We start from the raw sequence: 23,716 nt of genomic DNA, 5'->3' as shown, positions 1-23,716 counted from the left end.
TCTAATGAGCCTAAGAGACTTCTTTAAAAAAAAAAGATATTCCAAACTTTGATCGGTAAAGTATGATCACTCCAGTTACATTCGATCCACAAAAATGAGGAAAATGTGACTTCGACTTCTCATTATTTGTAATTTTGACACACTGCTGGCTCATGCGCTTGAATTCCAAGGCTGTGCACAGTTCATATGTTGTTTCTTTCCAATATGTAAGTCTATCAGATATTGTATTCATATATATAATATGGGTTTGATCATCTTCCAAGCAAAGAAGATGGTTTGAAATTTGTCTGCTCTCAACAAATAACCCATTTTCATGAAGTCACCATTGGTCCAGAGCTGAGGCGGATGCTGTTTCATGTATTATAATTTATACCGTAGCAAATCTGTTATGTGGTCAAATAATTTAAATGACCTTGAAAACTTTCTGGGGGAGTATAAATGAAAATATTGTGTCATGGAGAGAAATATCATAAGGCGGCGCAGGGCTTTCTCGGGCGATGCGACTGTGAAGATCAAGCCATAATTCAATATGAGCATCACTAAAGATTCCTTTGAGGGGACCTAAATGGAAAATAACCACATGAAATAGCAGTCAGATAGCAATTTATAGCTTTTGTTTCAAATTAGAGTTACAAAGGCTGTGAGTTCTGATTGAAATGGGGGACGTGGCATAATGTCGTCCGGATGGAAATACAGTTTTACTAGCGTTATGCATATTAAAGAAGACAGAAGTCCTCCATGTGTCCTTTTTTTCGGAAAACCAAGCAATTTTGCTTGTAAACTGCCTTTCTGTCCTTTTCCATAGCTTGCGACCTTAATATCAATGCATCTCTTGGCCTCTAAAGGCCAAGCAGTGTCGTCTCTGTGGGACACAGAAGGCCATAGGCTAGTTTGAATAATGAGAAAAATATATTTTGTATACAATGACTTGGGTTGTAATTACTTGTGGGCAACTGTGAGCTTACATCCCCTGTATTTAAGTAGACTTCAGTAATACCAATGCTTCTGCTTTTATGTCAACAAGAACATTAGCTAATTAGAGACTGCAGTTTTTGGAGGTTCACTTTAACTTGATTGGGATTCTAATTAGCACCATTTGATTTAGTCGGTGTGGAAACTTCAGCAAGGGCATCTGACACAGACAAATCCCAAACGATTTGGTGTTGCCATTCACCTAAAGCTGACGTTGTTTTCCTCTCTCTGCTTAAAAACTGTTTGCTTTAGAAGTTTCAGGTGCAAAATACATGTTACTGCGATATAAAGTGCATATGCTGTGTATTTAGGGGTCTGCGGGTGCCATTCGTTTATACCTGTGGTGTTTGTTTTCATCTAAAGATGATGCCGCACTAAATTGCACATGATGGAAACCGTATACAGGTCAGATATATGATCTTTGTCTCCTTCGCCCTTTCGCTATCCCCCAGCGAGACAGATTGACAGAGACAGAAAGCTGTGATTGTACAATAGCATTGTATGATTTTCATCTCTATGGATGGGCTGCTTTGATTTAGTGGTGCAAGACCACAATCATCCACACTAGCACATTTTATGGCTGTCGTACTGATGACAGACAATCTTTGATTCAGAAGAACTGAAGTGAGAATTTAAAGAGAGATTTCAGGAGAAAATAGGGCCCCGAATCAAGGGGGAGGGGAGAAAATGCACTAAGGAGCATGAGAGAACAGTTTTTGGAGTGCGTGTTGTTTGTTTGACATCCCTGAAAGCAATTGTGACAAACTTCCCCAGACATCGACACACTCGAGATCTGAGAAAGGGCCTGCATTCATTATGATCAAAGTGAGCAATTCTAGCAAAAAAAGAGAAAAAGATAAAACACGAATAAATGAATTAAGCCTAATGTAAGACCTCAATGAATGGCTAACATGGAGGAGTTGTATAATACCTGGATACTAAGAAGCTAATGCTGTATGATGCAACATCTACCAACAGGGACTAACACTAACTGAAATGTGTATATATATATATATATATATATATATATATAATACTTGAATATTCAGCAAAACAAACAAAAAAGACACTCAAGAAATGCATAATATTACAAAAAAAATCTATTTCAAATATTTTTTTTTCTTTTGAGATAAATGTTAAATCTTGAAAAAAATATATCATGGTTAAAAAAAAAAAACTTTCTGAAAGATCATGTGACACTGAAGACTGGAGGAATGATGCGGAAAATTCATCTTTGCATCACATAAATATATATACATATTTTAAATTGCCTGGTTTTGTCTAATTCAACAGGCACTTTACCTGAACTTATCTTTTTTTTTTTTCTTCTCTGTTTCTCTTTCTCCCAGCCGCTGGACTATGAGACCAAAAAGGCGTACACATTTAAAGTGGAGGCCTCGAATGCACACCTGGATCCACGGTTCCACAGTTTTGGCCCATTTAAAGACACCGCAACAGTAAAGATAAACGTTCTGGATGTGGATGAGCCTCCCGTCTTCAGCAAACCTTCCTACACGATGGATGTCTACGAGGACACACCGCAAGGCACCATTATAGGAGCCGTGACTGCACAGGATCTCGACGCAGGGAACAGTCCAGTCAGGTATGCAAACACAGCATATACAAAAGAATAAGACTCTGGGCTGGTAACCGGAGGGTTGTTAGTTCAGTCCTTGCCATCACCATTGTACCTTTGAAAGAAAGAAAGATTATAATTGGACACACATGAATGCTTACAGTCCATCTGACACACTCTCAGGTCAAAACAGCAACATGCTGAAAGATTTACCTCGTTTTATAATCCATTATGGTTTAGAGTTGCACTTCTTAAGATTGCTTTTTAAAGTTTTACAAGAAGACAAACAATTGATGCACCATTGCCGGGTCCCAACACTACCTAACGCATCATGAATCAGTTTGTTTCTCTATGAATATTTCATTCAGTATAACAAAGGAAAATGGACAACGAAAGGATTTGTATTTGTGAAAGGGCTTTGTTTTACTTTTGTTTGGGACTTTCTTAGTTAATTATTCAGAAACATCGTAACATTGCTCAATGGGGATGGGCACTTTCTCATCAGAAAACAGTAGTCCCCAATGAGCTTCTGTGCGAAAAGAACAAAGCTTTTAAAACACTTCTATACACAGCGCGTGTCCACCGCGTGCAGGAAACAAAATAGCTGAAGTGCTTTTTGGTATTGAAAGTTTCAACGACTTCCTCCAAAGCTTTTAAAGTTTTTTTTTTCCAAGGTAGAGGAGACAAGAAAAGAGCTTCAGAGAGATCAGAAATGGATGGACTTATGAAAGAAGTAAAGTCATCCAAAGCTGTGTTGTTCACATCAGAAAAATGTCTTGAGGTAAACCACTCAAATAAGAGTACACAGGCCCACAGTGGGCAAAACATAGGAGGAATAGAGGTCTGATTTACATTTCTACATTTAGAAGATGCATTTACCCAAAGTAACTGACAATGGAGGAAATAAAACATAAGAAAGTCACCCTAATGAGGCAATGACATGGGAAATGCTGCATTTTCAGGATTAATCAGAGAGGTTCAGACTAGAACCAAGATAATAGTGAGAAATAATGAAAGAATAGTTAAAGAGAATAGTGATACATGTGAATGCATATACTATTCTCACTATTCTCTTTTATAGTGATACTAAATTACTATTCTCTTTAGCTATTCTTTCATCATCTTGCAGCACATCAGCAGTTTTTTGTTATAAATAAAATTTTTATATTCGCAATCTTTTATTAAATTTTTTTTTTTTCTTTAATAATATCCTGTTGTGCTCGTAAATTCATCATATTATGGAAGTAAAATGGGTTTTGAACAGCCTTTCATGTTGATTTTAGATCGATTTTTCCTCAGTTGCCTCTGTATTTATGAATGTTTGTTTTTTAACATACTCATCATATTTCCTCTGGGATATTTATCTCATTACACATTTGGATCTCAGGCCCAGCGAAGCTGCTATTTCAGCTGAATCGACCCACATCGCTTGCTTTCTTTTTCCAAATACTTATGAATGTTTTAGCTTTGAGTCAACATAAGAATATGCTCAAACTATCCTGACTGCACGACCCCCGATAAAATACAGGACGTAGACATTTGTTTAACTGACTCTCACATCATGCAACAGGAATAGAACACGACTTATGAAAGTTGTTTAAATAGGGCAAATCTGATGTTCTGCTTCATCTCACCGCACAGCCAAGGGTCTGTCGAGCCGGTCTCTTAACTACTTTCTACAATGAATAATTTGTTCATCAGTCTGTTTGTTTTGTAATCTCGTAGTCGTGGAAAGATTAATGTAGCAGCATAGTGAAATTCTGTTTGAAGCTTTTTTTTATTGTTGCGGCAGCATTTGCTGTTTAAAAAATTCAATTAAAAAAGGCTTTGCTCAGATACATTAGGTTAATGATCAGCTAATTAGAAATGAACCAAAAAAAATTTGACACAAAAATGAAACCATAATGGCCTGATAGAACATTAATTTAAACAAAGTTTCCATATTGTTTATATTAAAAAACGTTGCATGCACTGCCTCTTAATCTTGTTTGATCTTCACATTAAACATTTGGTTTTCGAACGCAGCTTATGAGGACCAATACCAGAACATATCAGTCTTTCTTCTCTCCCACACATGATGCCATATTCATCTATAAGTCCTGTTTACACTTGGTATTAAGACGCTAAATACAGGTGTAAACGGGGTCTAAAACGTTTTGATCTTGTCCACTTTCGACCGCTTCCAGAGGTTGTTGAAAACGCATTTGATCAGATTGCTTTTGTAGAGTACACACTCATGTGGTCGAATGCGTTCGAACAGCCACAAAAGACAGCCAACTCTCCGCCTACAGACGGGATTTAAACTGTCGGCTGAAGACCGGCTGAAGTTTGGTTTGAAGATGAAAAAAAATACAAAGCACAATGTTCTCTCACCATTTCTAACATGCACTCACTGCATTCAGCGTGGTCTTGCGTCTGTAAAAGCAGAAACGAAAGCTGATGCTCCCCGTGTGTTCATATGTAAATTACTCGAGCTTATTTTGTCCTTTAGATCTACATTTACCCACCCATAGACCCACCCCTCGAAGAAATCAGGACAGAAGTGGACAAGAGATGTAAACGGGAATGTGTCTCCTTCGTCTACTTGTAATCCGATCGACCAAACTGCATCTTAATACTACGTGGAAACATGGCCTGAGGGTTTCGAGCAATCTTTTCTTTTCCCAAATATTTCCTGTTTTGAAATGTGCTATATTAACACAGTGTCACATACTGCTCCGAGACAAAAAGGTTGAAGATCCAAATGCAGTTTATTTTGAAAGGGTAATCCAAAAATGTAATACAAAGTACAGTCAAGGGCCCAGTCCCAATTCGCATACTATCCATCCTAAATAGTATTCGAAAATAGAATTAGTACCTCCCAAATCGTAGTATGTTGAAATGAGTGTTCCAAAGATACCCGGATGGTCTACTATTTCCGGTCAGAATACGAAGTGCAGATCGATGCACACTCTAATGGCTAATATTGCCCACAACCCATTGCGGTTGGACGAGGATTCGGTTAGAACTACAAACACGAGTGAAAATTGTTAAAAAACTACAGACATGGAGGACGCGAGAGTCCCCCGATTATGTAGAGAGATTTAGATAAAGGGGTTTGAGTGATTAATTATCAGTATCTAACCTGACTAAAAGGTATTTATTCAACGTTGTCTACATTATATTGCATCTGCAGCAGCATTGTGAACTTTGTAAATATACGTTTAGCCTTTACCTTTTAAATGCGTCATTATATTCAAATTGCAAACACATGAGGAGAGTCTCCGCATGAAGTCCCACGACTGCAGATGAACGTGCTCTCCGAAACGGTAGGAAATAAAATTAGATTGAATGGAGGGTTTTAACTGCGACAATATGATTGACAGGGCACTTTACGGTGACAGGAACACGCAACAGAGCTGTCCGTTAACGGTGACGTGATAGTATGTCCCAAAGTTTGCCTACTCTTTTGCTACACACTCAAAATTATGTACTTTTTCTTCACAAAAAGAGTACATTCTTTTAGGTCGTAGTATAAGTAGGCGAATTGGGACTCGGCCAAGGTCTAACACAGGAAGGCAGTCCATACAAACAAACACAGGCAAAAAGGGGAATCCAAGAAACAGGCAAAAAGGGGAATCCAAGAAACAGGCAAAGGTCAACAGAGAGAATGCTCGGAATTGCAGTACAAACACTAAACAATTATTCGCAGGGAATGAATGTGAAAACCGGGTTTATATGGGTGAGCTAAACAAGGTAATGGCATACAGGTGGATGTGATCATGGCTGATTAGTCTGGGCAAAGGATTATGGGGAATGGAGTCTTTGGATGTGTGGTGATTGTCCGGGTTGGAGTGCCCTCTGATAGTCATTCCGGGCACTCAAACTGGTGATCGTGACACACAGATTTAGAATGAATCATTTATATGCATTACATTCCCACTGCTGCAGTCTCTGTGTGGTATGTATGATGATTATTATGGAGAATCAGGCCTCCTAACGGTTGTGAATCAGAACATCAAAGGTTTTGATGAGAATCCAATGCAAATGCACAAAAATCCTCTGATGTTTTTCTTTTTCTTTTTGTTGACCACCTTTTGAGTAAATTTAACAAGGCAGCAGCTAAAATGTGGAAACTATAAACCCCGTAGCATCCCACCTCACCTTAATTTCCCTTTGCTCAATTCTAGGTCAAGCCACAAATAAATAAACAAGCAGTGTTGAAAATACCAGCCTGCATTAATACACCTAGAAGTTCAGGTTTAAAAAGTGTTTGTGAGAGAATGAGTCCAAACCGTCAAGTACATGTGAACGAGGTCACCCCAAACCCAACTTTCTCATGCATATACTGGGGTGCAAAGTCTCACCGAGACACATGTAAACCCCCCCCTGAGAATGGTTACGGGGTGTGTTAACAAGGTTGCTAGGCTATTACACCGACATCACAGCTGCTCAAAACAGGACCCACACATAGCGCTTCGCTAGAGTGCACAATATTTTCATACCTTCTTGCCGCAGGACTAAATCAAACATAATGAGCACTGTGCAAAATTGCGAGGATCAGAAAAGAAGGACAAAATGGTAATATATACTCTTGAACATCGCCTACAGTAGTGCCTAGCCTAGAAAGGGTGAATATGCCGCTCAAATGTACTGTATGAACTAAATCTGTTCTTTGTTCCTCAGGTATTCCATTGACTGGAAGAGCGACCTGGACAGCTTCTTTGACATCGATCCCGTCAGAGGAACCATCTCGACCAATGAGCTCTTGGACAGGGAGAGTATGGCGCAGCACAACATTTCAGTTGTGGCCACTAAAGTTAGTAAGTATGGCTGAACCTCAGAAGTGATTCATAAAAGTCCAATTGTCTTAAATGCAGGGATTTTATCTAACAGATTTACGGTGGCCCATCACTGCGCAGTCAGCAGCGAATTCCATTAAGTCTGCTTTTTACGAGCATTCATAAAATATGACGACTCTCCTGGAATATGTATCATTATCAGTGTCTTTCTTTTCTCCTTGACCTCCTGAATTTAACAATTGATGTATTCCCAAGTTCTTAAACTGCTGGTGAATTAATTGTTCCTTGAAATCAGTGGGGTCATTTATAGCAAACTTGGTCTCACATTATGTCTTCATGAACAACAATGATAAAACATTAATGATAAGGTGTTTCAAAGCCAGTTTGAAACCAAAATTGACAGTTTATATTTTCATGTCACTGGTCTTACTGTTCACAATTCATTGGTGCATGTTATATCTGCAGCATCTGCAAGATTGTTTAAACACGTTTTATTTTATGCTCACCAAGGGTGCATTTATTTTATCGAAAATATAGTAAAAACTGCAATTTTGCAGTTTCTGCAACTGCAACTGCAAAATAACAGTTTTCAATTTTAATATATTTTAAAATGTAATTTATTCCTGTGATACAAAGCTGAATTTTCAACATCATTACTCCAGTCAGTGTCACATGATCCTAAGAAATCTTTATAATATGCTGGTTTGCTGTTCAAGAGACATTATCAATGTTGAAAATACTGCTACCTTTATTTATTTTTATTTTTTTGGTGAAAAGAGTGATACTTTTTTCAGGATTCTAATGAATAGAAACTTAAAAAGAGCAGCATTTATTTGAAATATTTTATAACAAAATGAAAACTCCTTTTTTATTTATTTTACTCTTCTATTTATTTATGTATGTATGTATGTATGTTTGTACGTACGCACGTACGCACGCACGCACGCACGCACGTACGTACGCACGCACACACACACTTATTTATTTATTTATGTATTTATGTATTTATTTATTTATATATTTATTTATTTATTTATTATTTAACATTCTACACCCCTTAAATGACTTTCCTTTTTGGATGACATCACAAATTCATTTTACTGTAGCACTTTATTTTACAGTCCTTTTCCACGTGTACATACTATGTACTTATTATAGAAATTGCAATAACTGGGTAATAACTAGGTACTAACCCTGAACCTATCCCTAAACCTAATCTTAAACCATGTAGTTACCTTATAATACCAGTACTTTCTTGGGTAACTAAGTACACATTTTAAAATGTCAGCCCTCCCCTCCAGCCACCTCAGTTGTGCTAAATAACACCCACTTTTCATAAGCCGATCAATTTTCTAAGTCCTGGCCTACAATTTTGATCTTTCTGGTTGAATATGCTATTTCATTTGGAAAGGCCTTCAGATTATGGAAGCAAAAGGGGTTGCAAACTACATTTCGCATTGACTATTTTAGGAAGCCATTTGAAAGGCGATCACGCACCAACGTCAAACTTGTCATTGCTGTAATTGTGTTTGTGTTGGAAAAGATCTGTGGATTGTGTCACCCCGTAAATAAGGGAATCCATCGTCATCAAGTCATCAAATCCGCTGAGAAGTCACCAAAGCCATTATCTTGGAGGCTATGTGGTGCTCAATCAAAATTACAAACGCGGCGACTTGGATTCATTAAGACGGAATGTAGATGAGAGGTCATTAAAAGTTGAGCCTTTATCGCCATGGTAACGGTTATTACTCACTGTCTCTTAAGGTTGCACTGGTGATATGCTAATTGTGATTTCTAAAGCTAATTTGGGAGAGACTTAGCAGAAGTCAGAGCTGTTACACTTCACTCCTCTACTGCAGTGGGAATTGTCCACCATGCGTTAGAAGCTCAGTTTTTATCCAGTTTTTGTCTTCACTATCAGTGTATTGTAGAAAATTGTACATTATGTTCCTTCATTCAGATTAAGAGAAATCACAGAGCACATGGTCTTTCATTCATAACTCGTGCCTTTCTGAATATTAGAAAAAAATAATATTCAATTCTTGATAAACTAAGCCATCTTTACTATTTTTGACTTTTTGAATAACACATTTATATTATATTTACATTGTTGTTTGAAAATATATTGTATTTATTGATTAAAAAAATTAAATTCCAGATTATATTATATTAAATAAAATGTATGTATATAAGTGCAATGTATATCTACATGTGTGTGTGTGTATACAGTATATATATATATATATATATATATATATATATATATATATATATATATATAAATGGCCATTTGGAGCTGTCAATTTATATGAACACAAAAAGTATTTAACCAGCCATTTTTTGCGGTCTTACATCTTATAAATGCTAATTTCACCAGCGTGTGATGTGCAATACCCTCACTAGCAATATACAGAGTCTTGTAAAACATGCGTGACTGCTTTTATATCTCTCAGAACCAGTGATTACGAGATGCGCAGAACACCTGTTTAACACCATCACAAGCTAGTCTAGCATAAATTGCAGATTCTTGTTTTTCTGCCTCTCTCCTGAGCTTTTTAGGAGTGTTAATGTCACACCAGGTGCAATTCCAGATGTTATGGCGTCTCTGAATCATATTGTACTAAATATGAAAATGCTGAGGAAAGCACGAGTCAGCACGCAGTTTCCAAACATTTCACGCTTGTTGCACATGATGAAAACTTCTGCCCTTAGTTTCCATTAGAACACACAGATACCCTTGATTTACATAATCCCTTTTATGAATAGTCAGCGGGCTGAAGAAAACAGCTTTTTTTTTACACTACAGTTAGAAAAAAATATGTTTCAGCTGACATAATTATTTTGCCCTGTTTACATCAATACCAGTTTAAACGGGGCCACCATCAAGTTAATGAAAAGGAAAGTGTTTTTCTCATATACAAACTAATGTACACAAACTGTATTCAAAACCTGCCAAGCGAACGACAAAAACATCACAAAGACTCATAAAGGCACATTTACTGTTTGTTACTCTGTCTAAAACTCTGGTGATTTCACTCTTATACAACATCTCCATCTAGTGGTTAAATCCGTCCTTACTAGGATATTTTCTATGAAAATTGGTTGAAAAAAGTGACATTAACAACATCATTAGGGAATATTATTTTATATATGTTCATTATAACCTCCTTATGCATTACTTATTCAATCATGAAATATAAATATAATCATAGATATCTTATGAATTTTGAGGGGATTTGTCAATCACATTTGTTCACTTCAATATGGGTTATGAGCAAACAAAGGTCCGTATTCTATGTATCGCTTCCGGTTCATGTTTTTTGGATGTTCTTCATTAAATATAGAGCTGCCTAAAAGATAAGCATAACCAATGCCCATCGCATATTGAGATATCTAAATATTTTTTGTTAGTTCATACTTCTAACATTTTGTCTGACAAGCAGATACGATGAAGACCTGTTTGTTCAGCGTAAAGCCTATAGAATATAGTTGTACATTTTCCAGAGTATTAAATACTACGTGGGTTCAAATTTAGCATTTAACATTTAGTTAGCCAAAACTTTTCTTCTGTTTTTGTTTTTAATCTTTTTCAAAACTCCAGTATTGGCTACACAACAAGTAATTTTCTGCAGGACATTTGGGGCAGAAGCACAAGGCCAGGAGAATTATGATGTGTCAGATCTCAGATAAATTGTAGCAAGCAACAGTAGTATTTTTATTTATTTTTATTTTTTTCTGGACATCAGACGCCCTGGAGTCCCTGAAGCTGAAGTAACAAACCGTTGCGTGCACACACACACACACACACACACACACACACACACACACACACACACACACACACACACACACACACACACACACACACAGACACACACACACACACACACACACACAGACACAGACACAGACACACACACACACACACACAGACACACACTCACACACACACACACACACACACACTCCCACACTCTCTTTCTCTCCAGGAAGATTGCTCATCTTCACCAAGGTCGCCCACAGGTCTTGGCTTTATACGGGACCCCTGGGAGGGATGAGTTCAGATCCCTCGTTCTAAGCCTTCTCACCTTCTCCTCAGACACGCTGAGCCCATCTCACGGATCTGATCTATAAAAGTTTATTCAGCATTGATGTTCACCTCCACACACTGCCCGCTCAAACAATATCTGCAAGACGTGTTGGGACATCAACAGCTGAGCCAGAGAGGACACCAATGACCTTGTGTGTCAGCTAAAAAAGTTCTTGGATTATCTACTGTGTTATTTTATTAACCATGCTATTCCGTTCAAAAATGAAGAAAGACATATTTTTGTGTAGTTTAATGTATAGAATAGAATAGACGTTTAAGGATTAATATTTAAAAGCCCTTTAAATTATAGAGGTAAAACCACATGGTGGCAGTATAGTAGTATGGTTTAGAACATAATGTTCAAATCATTAGTACAGTGTACCACTCTTTTGTATGCCTGTAAATTATATTTTTAGACCTTTTGGTTCCTCAATAGAAAGCTCATGTGATATGCCGTCTAATGTATGATTTTAGTGAAGGAAGTTTGGAGTTATTAATGTGATCTAATCCAAATACAAAGCGGTTCTGAATCCATCATGCCTGCGGTTATAGAATGTATATTGGTGATTCTGTTTTAAATACTCTGTTTGGGTACTTGAATTTTTTTTTTTTTAAGTAACTTCTTCAAACTGTACTACCGGTCAAAAGTTAGAGGTTGGTTCAATTTTCTTTATGTTTTTCGAAGAACTCTTCTGCATTCATTTGATCAAAAACACAATAAAACAGTAATGTTGTTAAATATTACTACAATTTAAATTAACTCTTGAATATATGATGGCAGTGGATGAATATATGGCGCAGTGGATAAGATGCACATGGCTTTGGTGTGAGAGACCCGGGTTCGAATCCACTGTGAGACACCAATGTGCCCCTAAGCAAGACACTTAACCCCCGTTTTGCTCTGGCGTGCAACCTCTGAAATATAGCAATTTTAAGTCGCTTTGGATAAAAGCATCAGCTAAAAGAATAAATGTAAATATATTTTAAAATGTAATTTATTCATGTGATGCAAAGCTGAATTTCCAGCATCATTACTCCAGTCAGTGTCACATAATCCTTCAGAAATCATTCCAATATTATGATTTGCTGCTCAAAAAACATTTTTTTATTATTATCAATGAAAATAAATTATGGTTTTAGGATTATTGGATGAATCAAATGTGTAAAAGAACATATTTTTTGTTTAAATAAAAATCTTTTGTGGCATTAAAAAATAGATATTTACTGTCACTTTTGATGATTTTAACATATCATTGCTGAATTAAAAGTATTACTTTGCTTTAAAAATATCTTACTGAAGAATTGTACCCAAATGTTCACCATTCAAAGCTTATTTTGTCAAATAAAGCTAATATAAATGTATCATGGTGTAGATATTGGAATTTTTATTTTGGGAATTTTAAAAATCTTTGAAATCATCAAGGAACAGAAAAGTTCTCCTTATTGAAGAACAACTGTAAACCTGTGCATTGGAATGCATGTAATGAGTAAAGCAGAGTTCACAGGGTTGTGTTTGTCATAATATCTTACGTGTGTTGTGTGTGTAGATAACCCAGTGCTGACCAGTAGAGTGGCCGTCACAGTTCATGTGCTGGACATTAATGAGTTTCCACCAGAGCTGGCCATGCCTTATGAGACCTTCGTGTGTGAGAGTGCCAAAGTCGGGCAGGTGAGTGCATATAAATGGTTGTGTATGCATGTGTGTATGTTTGCATGTCGAAAACCAATTCTGGTCTAATGAGCCATTTAAGATGATGTATGACAGACTCCAGACTCTGACACTGTCATTAATTCCAGAAAGTGCATTATATTCCCAGTTCTAGCCAGGTACAGTGTGTGTGTGTGTGTGTCTGTGTCTGAGTGTGAGCGTGAGTGTGAGTGTGTGTGTGTGTGTGTGTGTGTGTGTGTGTGTGTGTGTGTGTGTGTGTGTGTGTGTGTGTGTGTGTGTGTGTGTGTCCATGTATTTCCTAATCTACTGTATCTTACCCCCTATAACCACTGAACCTCAGATTAAACTGGAAAACCTTTCTAAAAACCAGCTATTTATTTTATTGTCACATTCCTGCCTCACTTGATGCCAGGAGGGGTAAAAAAAAGAAAAAGAAAAACACTTGTTCCATTAAAAATTCTCCTTTTCTTACTTTGAATAAGTATGATGCTTCTGGCCAGAACTGTGATTGATACATAGGACAGGAAGAGCCTGGTGGGTAAGTGATGCATTAGAACTGTGCTAATCGTCCTACCCAGCATGCACCTGTGGTGCCTGTGACAGCTCTACAACAGGTGATGCCAGCGGGAGGGTGGGCGGTACGGATGTCTGCTAGCCACAGAAGATCGATCTGCTTGCGATGTTAGTGCACATTGTATCATGATCACTGGATGTGAAAGCAGACTAATTGGTTTTAGATGCAGAATCGAGAAGAAAAACCACAGGAGCCGTGTTTTAAACATTATTATTGAGCACAAGTTTCCGGCTGATGCGTACATTCATCCACTTGTGACTAGTTTTTAAATTATGCTTCATTTAATATTGTGAGTTTAATTGCTTCATATACATAAAGCACTGCAAATTGGGTTGTTTTTCTTATAAAGTATATTATGTGGCTGTATATATATCTCCATTAATTATGGAAAATGTGTTTTCTACACTCTCTGTCTTTTAAAATACCCCCCTGGTTTTAGATAATGTTTATTTATGACTATAGTTTGTCCATAAATACCTGGAGATATTAATTTCAATTTTAATGATGTATATTTAATAAAGTTTAATATAATTGCCTAATAGTTTATTTGCCTGTGTTCACTAATAACCTTCATGAATCATTATTTATTTATTTATTTGAACATGTAAATAAAAAAATTAAGATCAATCAAAGAAACTAATAATAGAAAAACAAAACAAATGAACATCAAAGTAAAAACTCCATACTTTCAAACTTATATACTCCTGAACCCCATACCATTACAACCATGTTTAACGGGATAACTACAAAATAATAAATCTGCGGAGATAATAAATCTATAATCAATGAAACAATATATTCAAAAAGTTCTAATCACATAATAATACACAAACACGACAATATTTATACATACTACAAATGATTCAATATAGGCCTAGCACAGTTTATTATTAGCACTGAATTTCTCTATACCTCTGGAATATAGTTTCTTTGAATATCTTTTTAAAATGGAATAAGTTTGGACATTAATTTAATTCATTATTTAGTTTGTTCCATAATTTAACACCACTAACAGATAAACAGAAACTTTTCCTAGTAGTTCGAAAAGTGGGAGTTTTAAAATTCGACTTTCCCCTTAAGTTGTAACCTCCCTCTCTTTCAAAAAACCTTTTCAGTATATTGCCAGTCAATAAATTGTTTCTAGCCTTGAACATAATGACCGCTGTTTGAAATTCAACTAAATCAAATAATTTTAATGCTTTTGACTGTAAAAATAAAGAGTTGGTATGATCCAAATATCCAGAGTTATGAATTATTCTCATTGCTCTTTTTTGAAGTATAAATAACGATTGCAATGAATGTTGATATGTGTTGCCCCAAACCTCTACACAGTAATTTAAATACGGTAACACCAATGAACAATACAAAATGTGAAGTGATCTGTAATCCAGAATGTACTTAGCTTTAGCCAGGACGGAAATACTTCTTGAGAATTTTTTTTGAATGTGTTTTATGTGAGATTTCCAGCAAATCTTGTCGTCTATAATCACTCCAAGAAATGTTATTTCATATACTCTTTCTATGTTAACACCATCGATCTGTAGCTGAACTTGATTACTAAATTTACAATTGGCAAATGTCATGCATTTAGTTTTATTCAAATTTAATGATAATTTATTTATATCAAACCACTGTTTAATTTTTCTGAATTCTGAAGTGATTAAGTCCAGGAGTTGCTGTAAATTCTGACCAGAACTAAGGATGTTTGTATCATCAGCAAATAATACAAATTTGAGAAATTCAGATACTTTACATATATCGTTAATGTAGAGAATGAATAATTTAGGTCCCAACACTGACCACTGGGGGACCCCACACGCAATCTCCAAACAATCAGATGTGTATTCACCCATCTTCACAAATTGTTTCCTGTCTTTTAAATAACTGCTTAACCAATTCAACACTATCCCCCTGATCCCGAGTCGTTCCAATTTACTGATTAGTATTTCATGATTAATTGTATCAAACGCTTTTTTTAAATCAATGAATACCCCAACTCCAATTTTTTTTTGGTCAATGGTATTTGTAATTTCTTCAATGAGTTCGGTTAAAGCTAGAGATGTTGACCTATCTATCTGAATCCAAACTGGCTGTCAGTAAGCAGTTTGTGTTTATCTATAAAATTATCCAATCTGTCATTGAAGAGTTTTTCTAAAATTTTCGAAAATTGTGGCAGTAAAGAGACAGGCCTGTAATTTCAGAAGTGGTGTTTATCTCCAGTTTTGTACAGAGGTAAGACTTTTGCTATTTTCATTTTTGTTGGAAATTGACCAGTAGGGAATGACAAATTAAAGATGTGAGTTAACGGTTTTGCGATAGAAAAAATAATGAACATTAATGTTCACCATAAAACATTGTGAAATATATTCCATATTGTGAAATATGAGTGAAACGGTCTATCGAATGAGAATAATGTAGGGCAGGGCTTGATTTTGTCCATGGGGAATTGATTGGTTGTTGGATGATTGTGGTTTGCTGCTATTGGTGGATCTCATTTGAGTGACACATTGTCCCGCCCTCACGCCATCAGAGAAGAGATGTTGCTAAAAGAGGAAAGAGGCTCATTTGATTAAAGATTATGAGGGCACACAAATTAAAAAAAATAAAAAATAAATAAAGGACACATTTAAATCATTTAATGAAAAACATTAAATGCCACATTTATGCCACTTTTACATTTATGCCACATTCTGGGTGTCCAGCAGTGATACAATGTGCCATCAGAGACCGTTTATGATCAATTCTTAATCCCTGATCAATAATCTTTCAATAAACTTTGTGCCACAGGTGGTTCAGGTCGTCGGTGCAACTGACCAGGATCTCCCTCAAGCCGGACAAAGATTTTCCTTCAAATCCCCTCAAGAGGGAGTGAAGACCAAAAACTTTACCATCAGAGACTTTGGGAGTGAGTCTGTCTGTTATTTCCTAGTCAAGTGATCTGTTTGGAAGAGAGAAAAAAAAAAATATATAGATTTGTATAATTTCATACACAAGTGTATGGAGGGTCAAATTACTCAAAATGATATCAATAAATAAGTGTTACGTTATTTATATAAATGATTAAATAAATAATTAAATTGTTAATAAAATAATGAATAATAATACAATTAATTATTAAATCACCAAACAAATGAATAAAAGTACTTTTTATTTAATTTTAGCATCTGTTATTGTCCATTTGGATTGCTTTATTATTTAAGTTCAAGCTTGTGTCATTCAATTTTTATTTTCAGTATTTTATATATATATATATATATATATATATATATATATATATATATAGTTATAAGTGTTGTGTTGTTCCCTGCCCTCGTTATATCACGGGTGGGGACACACATCGTATGTGTACTGCTTGTTTGGGAGTGGAGCATGCCCAGTCAGTCCTCGAGGGGGCTGACTGTGAGCATTGCATGAGTTTGTCTATGAAAACTCTCCGCTCTCGCCGGGCATTCTGTGAGGAGGACAGTTCGGTTCGCGCTCCCCGAGGTGCGGGTCCCGCTACTGCCGAGGCACAGCGTCGGCTTTCATCTTGGGGTTCGCAGATGGATCTAGTAGCAGGGTTAGAGACGGGCCCCGCCCTTTCTCAGCCCTTACCTGCTGGATCCGGTGTCTTTGCCCAGGAAGGAGCCCGCTCTGCGGCTTCTCCTTCCCAGGCTGAGGCACCAATATTACGGCTATCCAGTTCTGAGGATCTGGATGTCGTTGATATGGGGGATATTGAGTGTTCGCCAGCTCATACCCCTGATGATGAGGAGCTTTTGGAGGTTTTATCTCGTGCTGTTACTAAATTAAATATTGAGTGGCCAGCCGATGATGTTGATGTTGAATCTAGAAAGAGTCTTTTAGATGAACGGTATCTACCATCTAGATCATGACCTCCTCGTCGGGAACTCCCGTTTTTTCCCGATCTCCACACAGAGGTGTCGAGATCGTGGATTAAACCGGCGTCTTTCAGAGTGCATAATTCGCAGACTAGTAATTATAGTAAATTTCAAGGGATTGATCACTATGGTTATTTGACTATGCCTCGTGCTGAAGACACGCTAGCGAGCTATCTTTCCCCCGAGTGATCTTCTTCTCTGAAAGCCCCGACGTTACCCACCAGACCTTTAAAAAATACATCTTTGTTGGTGGGTAAAGCGTATTCGGCAGCAGGTCAGGCTGCGGCATGCTTGCACACTATGTCGATTCTCCAAGCATACCAGGCTGACCTGCTGAGGGACATGGACGATTGTGAGGAAGTTAGTGCTGATGCAATTCGAGAATTGCGTCGCACGACAGATTTATCTCTCCGGGCCACCAAGGAGACGGCCAAATCTGTGGGCCGTTCTATGGCAGCCCTGGTGGCCACGGAACGTAATTTATGGTTAACTCTATCAGAGATTAAGGATAAAGATAGATCTGTTCTTCTGGACGCACCGCTTTCACCAACAAGTCTGTTCGGCGACGCTATAAATTGTGTTGTCGATAGGTTTCAGGAAAACAAAAAACAAGCGGCTGCGTTTCAGAGGTTTCTTCCTCGCCGGTCCAGTGTCCCCGAGGCTGCTCGCAACATAAAGCCTGAGCAGTCTCGTCCGTCTATGAGCTCCACATATAGAAGTCAGCAAAAACAGAGCGTCGCCGCTCGGGCTCCTCCTCAATCTGGGGTTCCTGAGTGGCGGGCGCAGTCCAAGCCTGTTAGAAGTAGACAGGATCTAAGGACTGTCATCACTAAGAGAGCTTGGTCTAAGAAGAAGTCCTGACGCCAAGGCTATCAGGCTTCTGAGGGTGGTCCCCTCCAGGGAGGAACGATTCCGAGGAACCGTCCCTCCTTGGCACCCTCCGGGGGGCGATTCTCCGAGGAGAGTCCCAGCGTTGCCACTTCGGTTGTTCCCTTCCGGTTCGCCGCTTCAGGGCGCCGAGGTGTCAGCGTCCCCGTGCAATCCTCTGAGGAGGGTTGTAGAACGGTCAGTTCGGTCGAGAGACTGGTTCCCTTATCGGAATTTCTGGCAGCGTGGAAACTTCTGCCAAATATTTCTCTATGGGTCCTGCACATAATAGAAAAGGGTTACTGAACAGGGTTACTCACAGCAGGCTTTGGTTATGGAGCAAGAAGTACTGACACTTCTTCGAAAAGGAGCTATAGAAAGGGTTTCTCCTCCCAGCAGAGAGTCAGGGTTTTACAGCCGTTACTTCATTGTTCCAAAGAAGGATGGAGGGTTGCGTCCTATTCTAGATCTGCGCCAGTTAAACAGCAGAGTTCAGAAACTCAAGTTCAGAATGCTTACACTAAATCAGATTGTATCACAGATTCAGTCCAAGGACTGGTTTGTCACAATAGACTTGAAGGACACGTACTTCCATGTATCTAGCCATCCTCATCACAGGAGATTCATGAGGTTCGCTTTCGGGGTGAAGCATACCAATATCGGGTTCTTCCATTTGACCTAGGTTTATCTCCCCGCACTTTTACAAAATGCGTATTAAATTACATCGACGATTGGTTGATGTTAGCTCAGTCAGAGCAGGTGGCAGTTCAGCATCGAGATGCTGTTCTGTCCCACTTAAAGAGTTTGGGGTTGCGGCTCCACACCAAAAAGAGTGTGCTCCTTCCTGCTCAGAGGACCACTTTTCTAGGTGTAATTTGGGATTCGACCACAATGCAGGCACGCCTGTCTCCTGCTCGTATTTCTGCGATTCTCACAGCCACAAAGAATGTGAAACTAGGCCAGTCACTCACTGTGAAACAGTTTCAGAGACTGTTGGGTCTCATGGCAGCTGCGTCCAACGTTATTACTTTTGGCCTTCTGTACATGAGACCCCTGCAGTGGTGGCTCAGGACCAAGGGGTTTTCAACGAGGGGAAATCCGTTCCGCAAGATCAAGGTCACGCGGCTATGCCTTCGTGCCTTGGTCATGTGGAATAAACCTTGGTTCCTCGCCCAGGGCCCAGTGTTGGGGGCTCCTTGTCGACGCATCACGCTTTCGACGGAAGCTTCCCTCACGGGATGGGGGGCGGTCATGAGTGGCCGCTCGGCACAAGGTCTTTGGCAGGACCATCAAAGTTCCTGGTACATAAATCGTTTGGAGTTGATGGCGGTATTTCGAGCACTCAAATATTTCCTGCCAGACCTGAGAGGCCATCATGTGTTGGTCCGCACAGACAACACTTCGGTGGTCTCCTATATCAACCATCAGGGGGGTCTGAGGTCACGTCATCTTTGCAAATTGGCCCATCCGATCCTCCTATGGGCCCAGGGGAAGTTATTGTCGCTCAAGGCGCTATATATTCCGGGGCGTCAGAATGTGGGAGCAGATATTCTGTCGAGACAAAGGCTAGTGCCCGGGGATTGGAGACTTCACCCCGAAGTGTTGGAGCTCCTGTGGGAAAAGTTCGGTCGTGCTCAGGTAGACCTTTTCGCATCGTCAGATTCAACCCATTGTCCCATCTGGTTCTCTCTAATGCACCCAGCTCCTCTCGGTCTGGATGCGGTGGTGTAGGTGTGGCCGAGGCTGCACCTGTACGCCTTTCCCCCGATATTTATGCTTCCGGGGGTTCTGGAGAGGGTTCGCCGAGAAGGGGCTCGTCTGCTACTAGTAGCCCCTTCTTGGCCGACCCGAGTTTGGTTCTCGGACTTCGTGTCTCTGCTGGACGGCTCCCCCTTGGAGATCCCACTCAGGGTGGACCTCCTGTCCCAGGCCGGGGGCACGATATTTCACCCTCGGCCGGAGTTGTGGAAACTGTGGGCCTGGCCTCTGAGGGGGCCAGGCTCAGGGAAACCGGTCTTTCGACCGATGTTGTAGAAACCATTCTTCAATCCAGAGCTCCTTCCACGAGAAGGCTGTATGCGCTAAAATAGAAACTGTTCACCACGTGGTGTGTTGAACGTCAGTTAGATCCTGTTAACTGCCCTGTTGGTTCAGTTCTTGATTTTCTGCAAGACCGTTTCTCTGCCAGGTTATCTCCTTCCACCCTAAAGGTTTACGTGGCGGCTATATCTGCCTACCACACCCCTCTGGGGGGTACTTCTATCTGGAGAAACCCTTTAATTACTCGCTTTCTCCGTGGTACATTGAGGTTGAGACCTGCACTGCACTCTAGAGCACCGGCTTGGGACTTGGCCATTGTACTCGAGGTTCTGGGTTTAGCTCCCTTCGAGCCCATCGAGGAGGTTTCAGAAAAGTTCCTCACTCTAAAGACTTTATTTCTCCTTGCTATCTCATCTATCAAGAGAATTGGTGATTTACATGCTCTGTCGGTTGCTCCTTCATGTCTGGAATTGCACCTGGTATGGTGAAGGCATTTCTCTACCCCAGGCCGGGTTATATTTCTAAGGTCCCACTGAATGTTGGGGGCCAAATAGTGCAGCAGGCCTTTTATCCTCCACCCTTTAATACCCCTTACCAGGAACAGCTTAACCTGTTATGTCCAGTCCGGGCTTTAGATGCTTACGTTCACAGAGCTGCCCTGTGGCGTAATTCTGAGCAACTATTTGTCTGTTTTGGATCACTCAAGAGAGGATGCCCTGCATCTAAGCAGGTTATTAGTAAATGGATAGTCGAGGCTATTTCATTGGCTTATGAAGCGGCCGGACAGCCTTCACCTATGGCTGTGCAGGCCCATTCTACTCGGAGTATGGCGGCCTATGGCCTTAATTTCGGGAGTTTCCCTTCTTGACGTGTGTAATGCGGCAGGATGGTCCTCTCCGCATACATTTGTCAGGTTTTATGACCTTGACCTCTCCTCTCCTGGGGCGAGGTTGCTTGCTTCTTAGTGTGTGCAGGACTTCACACAGAACGGGCATTTGTCACTATGGCGTAGTGGGTATGGGGTTCCCACCGCGTCTCAAACGCAGCTCGAGTTCCCTTGAAAGGGAACGTCTCAGGTTACGTATGTAACCCTGGTTCCCTGATAGGGGACGAGACGCTGCGTTTGCCTGCCATACTTCCTGTTTTTGGCCTTATGGAGTGGCTGTCCTCACTGTGCATGAATGCACACTTAAGATGTGATTTACTGGGACAAGGTGACAGATTCCGCTGAGGACAGTCCAGAAAAAAAGAGATGCAAAGGGTCTACCTGTAACATGCAAGATTTTCTTGAAAATGCCCATTCGTCAAGAAAATGTGGTCAGCATAAAGTCACGGAGACAAGGTCAGGGCTGATCAGAGTTCATAACCAGCAACTTACAGCCGCCATGATGCTGGCAAAGTCTTTTGACAACATGTCATTTCTCTGAACATTAAAACACCAACTACATTGCATTTATTTTACAAAACACAAACAGCTACATTGTTTATTGCCATTTAACCTTTACGACTGGAGCATGGGGGTTGCTACCAGGAAAAATCTCTTGTGAAAAACACAATTCTGTTTAGTTTTGTGACATAGAGTCACATTTTTAGCTGCGCTATCATCACAAGATGTCTGTTCAAAACAGTGTGCAGCAAAATAATGCTGTCCTATATATAATCAATACTGAGTCTCTGTCTTCTGAATCTGTTGTCATATGAATCAGTTTGTTCAGACTGTTCAATGTCAAAAAATTATTCACAGATTTACATACATCCCTTAAAACACAAACATCTTTTTGTAGTGAAATATTGTGTTCAATTGTAATAGATTGAGTAATGTCTAGTTATATTTAGTGTAAATGTATATAAGTTTAATGATGTCAATGATAGCTAACACTGTAATTGTAAAAAGATGTTTGTCATGAAAAATGAAATGAAACGAGGGAAATGTTGATTATAAATATTTTATTCAGCATTAGAAGTAGCCTTATCTCTTTTAAAAAGCACCATTTAAAACTATGTGTGAATTTTGTGATTATTTCCCCCCACATCATCAGATTAGAAGCATGGAAATGTCTGATTCGGTTGGAAGGGTTTGGAACTGAGTCAGAGAGTTGGAGTAGCCTTCAGGAAGTTATAAATCTCAGTTGACCAGCACTGTTACAGTAGGTCACCAGAAGGTAGATTGTGAAAGAGCTTCTCTACCTCCTGAAATCATTGCAGATGAATGTTCAGGCTCAAACAGTCTCCTTAAAGATATAAAGCTTTTTATTAAGACGCCTGAGGGGGATTCGGCAATCAGCTGTAGTGTGATATCCCTGTTGAACTAGACTGCATAGTACACTAAATACTAAATTGTTTGTTCACTATGAAAAATCATGCAAGAGAGATCTTTATGATGCACCGAATCATCTAGATGAAGGATGCAGCGGTTATGGTAAATCAATAACAATCCTTTATAATGACACAAGCACACTTCCTGCGGAGGGGTTGTCAACAAAATCACCAAACAATCAATAGCTGTGTGCTAGGTCAAATTCAATTTGTGGTTTTCTGTATTTGGGGGGTTATTATTAAGCTTAATAAAAAGGACAATTGGTAACGCTTTATTTTGATGGTCCCTTTTGAACATTCTGTTGACTATAAGTAACTTTGCAACTATATGTCAGCTAATTCTCATTAGAGTATTAGTGGACTATCTGCTTCATATCTGCAAACTCTTTATTATGATGGTCATCCAACAGACACTCTACTGACTATAAGTAACTTTGCAACTACATGTCAATTTATTCTAACCCTAACCCCACCAGTCTACTAATACTCTACTAATACTCTAATGAGAGTTACTAGACATGTAGGTGCAATGCTATAGACAACAGAATGTGTTAACCATCAAAATAAAGTGAAACCGGAACATTTGTAGGCAAGACATACACACACCTACACTATGGCTGGGATAAACGATTATCTTTTAAAAGATTAATCTAGCGATAATTTTTTCGATGCATCGATTAATCTAACGATTCGATTGACTGATAGCAATTTATGTTGATTTACTACATATCTGAATAAAAAAAAACATGAATTCTTTAACATTGCTATATATGTTTATTGCTCTTAAAATTCCAAAATAATTGACTATACAAGTGCAAAGTAATGCATTCTTAGTCAGAGGTAGCATTCAATAAAACCTTGAAGCCTTGAAAACACATAGGCCTAGCTTACTGAAAAAAAGTGCGATCTGCCACGACACATTAAAGAGCCACAAACTAGTAGGCCTATTT

The 23,716-nt window shown here is 39.0% G+C and overlaps 1 protein-coding gene across 1 annotated transcript in view; it reads left to right on the top strand.

Annotated features, from left to right (window-relative positions):
* LOC143741137 (cadherin-12-like) overlaps window positions 1-23,716 on the top strand; it is a 180,274-nt gene that overhangs the window by 138,510 nt on the left and 18,048 nt on the right. The window contains exons 7-10 of the mRNA XM_077233523.1: window positions 2,322-2,575; window positions 7,214-7,350; window positions 12,967-13,088; window positions 16,450-16,567. Of these exons, the coding sequence (XP_077089638.1) occupies window positions 2,322-2,575; window positions 7,214-7,350; window positions 12,967-13,088; window positions 16,450-16,567 (631 nt within the window). The remainder of the gene's footprint in view (window positions 1-2,321; window positions 2,576-7,213; window positions 7,351-12,966; window positions 13,089-16,449; window positions 16,568-23,716) is intronic.

This window comes from Siphateles boraxobius, unplaced genomic scaffold, assembly GCF_051911475.1.
Source record: "Siphateles boraxobius isolate OS27281-9 unplaced genomic scaffold, OSU_SipBor_1 1, whole genome shotgun sequence".
NCBI classification, from domain to species: domain Eukaryota; kingdom Metazoa; phylum Chordata; class Actinopteri; order Cypriniformes; family Leuciscidae; genus Siphateles; species Siphateles boraxobius.
This window is presented reverse-complemented; position numbering and strand designations above follow the sequence as displayed.